This window comes from Otolemur garnettii, unplaced genomic scaffold (assembly GCF_000181295.1).
Source record: "Otolemur garnettii isolate 467f Iridium unplaced genomic scaffold, OtoGar3 scaffold00082, whole genome shotgun sequence".
In the NCBI taxonomy this organism is placed as follows: domain Eukaryota; kingdom Metazoa; phylum Chordata; class Mammalia; order Primates; family Galagidae; genus Otolemur; species Otolemur garnettii.
The window spans coordinates 8,214,572-8,223,025 of NW_003852477.1; the positions used below are offsets into that span (position 1 = coordinate 8,214,572).

Below are 8,454 nucleotides of genomic sequence, written 5' to 3' on the forward strand. Positions count from 1 at the left end.
TACTTGGGAGGCTGAGGCAAGAGAATCACTTAAGCTCAAGAGTTTGAGGTTGCTGTGAGCTGTGATGCCACAGCACCCTACCGAGGGCGACATAGTGAGACTCTGCCTTAAAAAAAAACGATACCTTAAAATATTTACACATTTCACAAAGGAAAAGGCATTAAGGCAAATTTAAGACATGCATACACACACACCCTCTTGCCCCTCACCTTACTTTAGAGAACTCTCTCATACTTCTTTATATGTCAAGGTAACAAGTATCTGCTTCTTCTGGAAGATCTGCTAACTACAAACCTAGATAATTTTACCTACAGGCAAAATTATCTCCATACCTAATAAATGTCTCTCCCATTTACTCTTAGCTATTTCTTCTATTATATTCCAATTTTTTGCATGTGCAAAACGCTATTTTAAAGTTGAGCGTGTAGACCAGGCATGGTGGCTCATGCCTGTATTCCCGGCACTCTGGGAAGCCAAGGAAGGCAGATTGCCTGAGCTTACAGGTTCAAGACAAGCCTGAGCAAGATGGAGACCCAGTCTCTAAAGAGAGCCAGGCATTGTGGCCAGCGCCTGTAGTCTCAGCTACTTGGGAGGCTGAGGCAAGAGAATCATTTAAGCCCAAGAATTTGAGGTTGCTGTGAGCTAGGATATCACAGCACTCTACTGAGGGTGACAAAGTAAGACTCTGTCTCAAAAAATAAATAAATAAATAAAAATAAAGTTTAGCATGTATCCAAATCCCCTTGAGTTTGTTAAAACTTGCTGGGCCCTCCACCAGAATTAAATTAAGCAGGTCTGGGGGCAGATCTCTAGATATATGAGAATCCAACTGAATTTTATTAAGCCAGCCACTAAAAACATTCATAAAAATGTAAAGCAATGCCACTCTTCTCACTAAAAAAAAAAAAAAATCTTTTTTTTTTTTTGCAGTTTTGGCTGTGGCCGGGCTGGCGCCCTACTCCTTGAGCCACAGGCACCGCCCATAAATTTTTTTGAAAATAGTTAATTTTCATTATACCATGTTATTTGTATCAGTAAGTAACAGGTTTATTATTGTTACAATAAGTCCTCACTTAGGGTCATCCATGGCCTCTTGGTAACTATAACTTAAAAAAGCAAACAATATATAACAATCAATTTTATTACCACAGGCTAACTTGCAGAGTTAATTCCTATGACATACTTCTGGGCACAAAAATATAGCCAAACTTCTAAATAAAGACCAAAACATTGAAATAAAAGTGAACTATACATACGTTTAAGAAATATTTTTGAGACAAGAGTCTTACTTGGCATACTGACTAGAGTGCTGCAGCATTATAGCTCACAGCAATCTCTAACTCTTGGGCTCCAGCAATCCTCTTCCTTCAGTTTGTTTCTATTTCTAGTAGAGACAGCATCTTGCTTTTGCTCAGGCTGGTCTCAAACTCCTGAGCTCAACAGATCCACCTGCCTCAGCTGCCCAGAGTGCTAGGATTTCAGGTGTGAGCTACCACACCTGGCCTACATTTAAAAAATGTTAAATAAAACAAGATAATCATTTACCCAGTTACTCTAGTTCAGGGTTACTGGTGGCCAGCACTCAACCAGGAACTCAATGTGCAAAGCAGGGATCAATCCTAGACAGGACACATTCTGACACCAAGCACACCCAAACACAAATACACACACAAACTCATACTGGGACAATTTAGACACACTAATTTATCTAACATGCACATCTTTGGGAGTGGGAGGAAATCAGAATATTGGAAACACATGCAGATATGAGAATAGGCAAATTCCACACAGTGGCCCCAGCTGGGAATTTTTTTTTAATTTTCTCATCATCATTACAAAATAAAACAGAATTCAAGGACTTAATGTATTTTTTTTTCTTTTTTGAGACAGAGTCTCAAGCTGTCACCCTGGGTAGAGTGCGGTGGCATCACAGCTCATAGCAACCTCTAACTCTTGGACTTAAGCAATTCTCTTGTCTCAGCCTCCCAAGTAGCTGGGACTACAGGTGCCTGCCACAACGCCCGCCTATTTTTTTGGCTGTAGTTGTCATTGTTGTTTGGCAGACCCAGGCTGGATTTGAACCTGACAACTCCAGTGTATGTGGCTGACGCCCTAGATGCTTGAGCTACAGGCGCCAAGCCGGACCTAGTATACATTTAAGTGGATATTTTAAAATTTCTTAGTCTTAATTTTTAATATGATAAATATCAATAAATATAACCCACATAAACAAAAACACTTTAGAGAGGACCATCAATAATTTTTAAGAGTTATAAACTTAAATACAAGCATGCATGAATGCTTTAATAGCTAGTTAGGGAAAGGATATGTATTTTGGTAGTATGTATAAATTATAAAAGCATCTTAGACCCCTCCTCTTCCATCCTTTTTATAAACAAATAGAAACTACTTATACCATTCTGTCCCTCATTTTTGACACTTAATGTAGTTTTGTTTTTGTTTTGTTTTGACACAGTCTCACCTGGTCACCCTTGGTAGAGTGCCATAGTGTCTTGCTCATAGCAACCTCAAACTCTTGGGTTCAAGCAATCCTCTTGCCTCAGCCTCCCAAGTAGCTGGGACTGCAGGTGCCCGCCACAACACCCAACTATTTTTTAGAGACAGGGGTCTCACTCTGGCTCAGGCTGGTCTCAAACCCGTGAGCTCAGGCAATCCATCCTCCTCCACCTCCCAAGTGCTGGGATTACAGGTGCGAGCCACCGCCCCCCACTAACACTTAATGTATGTTAGAGATCAGTCAGTACCCATGACTCTTTCAAACCCAAACAATTTTTATTTCAAGGCAAATCCATCCATGATGCTTACCTCATCATTTTTCAGGGCCATGAAGTAGTAGTGGATGTTTTTGTTTCGTGCATATTCCTTCACTCGAGCTTTAAATTCTTTATGATCAAGTACCTCTCCACAATATTCTAGGACAAAGGTGTTCCTGAAAACCAAAAGGAAGAAAATAATAGTACTTTCCCCAGTAGCAATATAGAGAATATTCAGGCAAAAATAACAAATTAAGAGTAATACTACAAGGTAGATACATTTGGTATTATACAAAATATAATATGGATGTAAAGTATCTACCATCTAACCAAGACCACTTCTCTCCTTCCTGATACTTATCAAAGAATGTCATTTCTAAGATGCTTTTATAATTTATACATACTACCAAAATACATATCCTTTCCTTAACTAGCTATTAAAATAAATGTTCAAGTCTGGTTTACAATATCATGAAAACCAGTGATTCACAGCTGGAAAACAGCTCTGAAGAAATCAGAAGGCATTGGAAAATTACAGGCCTTTTTGTTCCAGAAAAAAAGAAGGCAACTTAAATATAACAGCTCTTTTGCTGCCTTTATTCTCAAAGGTCTCTGACACTAAAGGTCAAAATAACTTTTCTCTGATTACAGTCTCTGTGATTTCTCTCTAGCCTTTATCAATAATTATGATTAATCTCTCTCTTTGGTTTCTTTCAGTTACCCTATTCCTTTGATTGTCCTTTCCTTGGTTACTTTTAACCATTTCTTTTATGATGAAGACACTAAGTTCTCAGTCTTTCACCCCCTCACTTTTTTTTGGGGGGGGTAGCTAAATGTGCCTTTATTTACAAAACATTCATTACAAAATACTGTATAGCTTCTGGAAGTTGACCACCGAAGGGACTGCAACAAACTGGTCAACATAAGAAACCAGCTCTACTGTACTGATATGTACATGTGGTACATGTCCTGTCTATGAAAATTAGGTCAACTTAAGGAGGGGGGTCAATCTAGAGAGGTGTTCAACTATGGAGGTTCTACTGTATTTACAAAATATTCTCTACGTGTTGGCCACTCTTTTTGCAAACATATGCAATCTTCTCTCCCACTCATGGTGAACAAGTTCCAAGATTATCTGTTGCTAGGCAAACATTTGCATTTCGAATGCATTCCTTGTCTAAATGATCCATGTTTCTAATCTTTCCCTTGTAAATCACACTTTTAAGTGGCTACTCCATGGGACTGCAGCGACCCATCCACAACAGTGGAACCTGCTGATCCCACCATTACAGTGCACTGACACATGGTATCATAATGAGGTGGTACCCCCACTGTGCTGCAAATAAGGACACTCTCCATCTTCATTTAAGAGAGAGAGTAGTATGTTGTCCTGTGGCATGTTTAAGTAAAGGTCAGCAGTAAGATTTGTGTCAAAGGAAACAGGTCCAACAATTCTGTTGCCCCATATCCCACCTCACACCATCACTTTTCTAGCACCTTGCATTTTTGAAGGACTCATCCAATAGTTTGGGTTGCTATTACCCTAGTAATGCAGGTTTGGGGACTGACTTCTCTGCTGGCATAAAAATTGGCTTCCCCAGTAAAGAGGATCTCAGCTGTGAAGTTTACATCTTTGTCTAATTTGTTTAGAGCCCATTCATAAAATTCAAGCCTCTTATCTGGACCTTCTTCACTAAGATGGCGTAACATCTGCATTTTGTATGGACGCCATTTTTCATTTTTCACAATGCACTGGATACTTGACCTGCTAACACCAGTTTTTGCAGATAACTGTCATGTGCTTTTTTGCGGACTCCTTATGAACACTGCCAGTACCTGGACAGCTGTGCCTTTGTCAGTGGATGTTCATGGACATCCACTTCTCTGTTGATCCACAACACTTCCAGTTTTCTTGAACCTCTCAATAAGTTTGGCCACAGTGTCATGTGTGTGTTTGCCATGTTTCCTGTTAAAATCCATTGCAACCTTGCGACAGCTGCCTGAACCAGCCATGAGGATTATTTCAGTATGCTCTTCTTTTGACAGTGGCATTCTCCTGGGAGGGAGCTCCCCCCTCACTTTATTCTCTAAAAGCTCATTCTTACCAATGACTTCAACTTCAAGTTCCTAGACAAATGCTTCATTATACTTTGCTCCCAAGTTGTGACATGAAATGGCCTGCCTGAAAGTCTTGTCTTATCCCCTCAAAATAAACATGTTCTAACGCTAACCAAGGAAATTTTTAAAATGTAAATCTTTTATATTTGTTTATAACATGCTGACATACTCAGTGTACTTATTAAAGAGTTAACTTGGCCAACTGAAAAAACTAAATCCACTTAATATAGGTAATAAAGCCATTTTTAAAAAATGAATGAGAAAAGAACATTATATAAAAAAAGCAAAACTCAAACACAGGAATAGAGAAACTTACAGTGGATATATATGTGTGTGTGTGTGTGTGTGTGTGCGCACATGCACGCAGCACATTTAGGTCTTAATAATAAAAATCTAATTAGTCATGACTAAACCTAAAAATTCAAATTACTGTCTTATAACCAATACTTAAAATTTCCTTTTTGTTGAGTCTGGGTCTCATTCTCTCACTCGGTTGCCCAGGGTGCGTAAGAAATACTCTAAGGCAGCGGTTCTCAACCTGTGGGTCACAACCCCTTTACAACAATGAAAATACACTGCAGCATCAGGAAGATTGAGAACAACTGCTCTAAGGAGTATACTGGTACAGTCACAGCTCATTCTAACCCCAAATTTCTGGGCAGGCTCAAGCAATCTTCCTGTCGCAGATTCCCAAGTAGCTGAAATAATAGGTCTGTGCCATCACACTCAGCTAATTTTTTTTTTTTTTAAAGAAGCAAGGTCCCACTACGTTGCTCAGGTTGGTCCAAACTCCTGGGCTCAAGCAATCTTCCTGCTTCAGCCTCTCAAACTGCCATAGTTACAGGCATGAGACACCACACCTAGTCTTAAATTTTTCTTTATACTCCCAGAAGCTTGTCATCTTGTATGTAATACAGAATGATGACAAAATTTGAGGTTCTACAATGTCAGACAAATTCCTGGGCTCAAGTAATCTTCCTGCCTCAGCCTTTCAAAGTGCCATAGTTACAGAGGCATGAGCCACCACATCCAGCCTTAAAATTTTCTAACCCCAGAAGCTTGTCATCTTGTAAGTAATACAGAATGATGACAAAATTTGAGGTCCTACAATGTCAGATTTCAAGAATCAGTCCTTCCACTGAGAAAAAGAAAACGATGTATCACAGACTACTTTGTGAATTAAACATGATAATGACAGGCTCTGCGCCTGTAGCTCAAGCAGCTAAAGGCACCAGCCACATACACCAGAGCTGGAGAGTTCAAAATCAGCCCAGGCCTGCCAAACAACAATGATGACTGCAACCAAAAAATAGCTCAGCGTTGTGGCAGGTGCCTGTAGTCCCAGCTACTTGGGAGGCTGAGGCAAGAGAATCGCTTAAGCCCAGGAGTTGGAGGTTGCTGTAACGCCATGGCACTCTACCCAGGGTGACAGCTTGAGGCTCTGTCTCAAAAAATAAATAAACAAACATGATAATAACTACAAAACACATACACAGCTATGATTTATTTAAAAAAAAAAAAAAAGACTACAAAACACACCTTACCTTATCCAGAATCTGAAACTTTATAGGGGAAAAATATATCCATTCCCCTACCTAACAAAACCAAATTCTCTTCCTTGAACTTGATCATTTAATGTCATATAACAGGGGCCAGGTGCGGTGGCTCACACCTGTAATCCCAGCACTCTGGAAGGCCAAGGCAGGTGGATTGCTTGAGCTCACTGGTTCTAGACCAGCCTGAGCCAGAGCCAAGACCCCACTTCTAAAAACAGCCAGGTGTTGTGGCAGGTACCTTTAATCCCAGCTACTAGGAAGCTGACACAAGAGAATTGCTTGAGCCCAAAAGTTAGAGGTTGCTGTGAGCTATGATGCCACAGCACTCTACTGAGGGCAACAAAGCGAAACTTTGTCTAAATAAATAAATAAATAAAATCATGTAACACAGGTGTCATGCCCATCTGACAGATAAGATGGGAGTCTGAAGGTAGGTGATCTGCCCAACAACACAAAGCTGGATTACACCATAAGATTCAAACTCCACCTGAATGACTATCCCATTTTATTAGAAAGATTCTTTCTTCTATTATACTAAAAAATTTAATTCTGATATTACTTATAAATCACCTTTTTATTTAAAGGTTCTTAAATGCCAGGACCTGATCAACCACTATGTCACTCAAAATAGACATTTCACATCAGAAAACCTGGAGAATATACAAATACCCATGGATCTAACAGCTTCAGGTTGATGAAGCTGCTGAGAGAAGCATCTCAAAGTCCTCAGTAATTTAGGGAATGTAGGAAGGGTATCTTGTAGACCCTTCAGCTGCCTCATCTCCAAAAAACTAAATAAGGCCAATATAAAAGCGTACTACATAGTCCTTAAAACTCTTAAGATTTAAGTTTCTTAGAATTAACATGTTTCAATTAAAATAAAAAAAAATCGGGAGGCCGGGCATGGTGGTTTAATGACCTGTAATGCCAGCACTCTGGGAGGCCAAGGTGGGCAGATTGCCTGAGCTCACAGGTACAAGACCAGCCTGAGCTAGAGTGAGACCCCTTCCCTAAAAACAGCCAGGCATTGTGGCAAGCACATTTAGTCCCAGCTACCTGGGAGGCTGAGGCAAGATAATTGCTTGAGCCCAAAAGTTGGAGGTTGCTGTGAGCTATGATATCAGAGCACTCTACCAGAGGGTGACAAAGTGAGACTCTGTCTCAAAAAAAAAAAAAAAAAAAAAAAGGCAGAAAAACATCAAACTGCTTGGCATATAGTGACTAAATACCATGAAGGCAGAGGCAAAGAGATAAATATGATTCTTATTAATCTTTTCCTAAGTATGAAATTTGTTCCTGGCTAAATGGGTTCTCTTCACTCAATTCCTTAAAACCTATTGAAAGCAACAGGGCTCCACTGTGGCAGGGGCAAGGGGGCTAAAACTGTTACTAGTACTGCAAAGCTAGTTAGTTATAACTATGAAAGGTTTATGAGTTAAAGGTAATGCCTACAACTCTCTTTAAACTTCATCAAAATACTGATAAATAAAGAAAGAGATGAACATAAAAAGATAGAGCAAAATGTAAACTAAAAAATCTAACTGATGGTTAAAAGGGCATTAGTTGTTCAACTCTTTCAACTTTGCTGTTAAGTTTAAATTTTTCCATAATAAAACATGTGGGAGGTTGGGCACCTATAGCTCAGTGGTTAGGGTGCCAGTCATACACACCAGGCCTGGTGGGTTTGAACTCTACCCAGGCCTGCTGAACAACAATGATAACTGCAACAAAAAATAGCCGGGCATTGCGACGGATGCCTATAGTCCCAGCTACTTAAGAGGCTGAGGCAAGAGAATTGCTTGAGCCCAAGAGTTTGAGGCTGCTGTGAGCTGTGATGCCACACCAGGGCAAGAGCTTGAGACTGTCTTAAAAAAAAAAAAACAAAACCAAGGCCGGTGCCTGTGGCTCATTAAGTAGGGCGTCGGCCCCATATACCCAAGGTGGCAGGTTCAAACCCAGCCCCGGCCAAACTGCAACAAAAAATAGCCAGGCATTGTGGTGGGCAC

General features: G+C 40.1%; 1 protein-coding gene across 1 annotated transcript in view; it reads right to left on the reverse strand.

The window, feature by feature from the left end:
* The window catches only part of SETD2 (SET domain containing 2), a 151,723-nt gene that overhangs the window by 86,398 nt on the left and 56,871 nt on the right, over nucleotides 1–8,454 (reverse strand). The window contains 1 exon segment of the mRNA XM_023515926.1: nucleotides 2,823–2,950. Coding sequence (XP_023371694.1) covers nucleotides 2,823–2,950 — 128 coding nt within the window.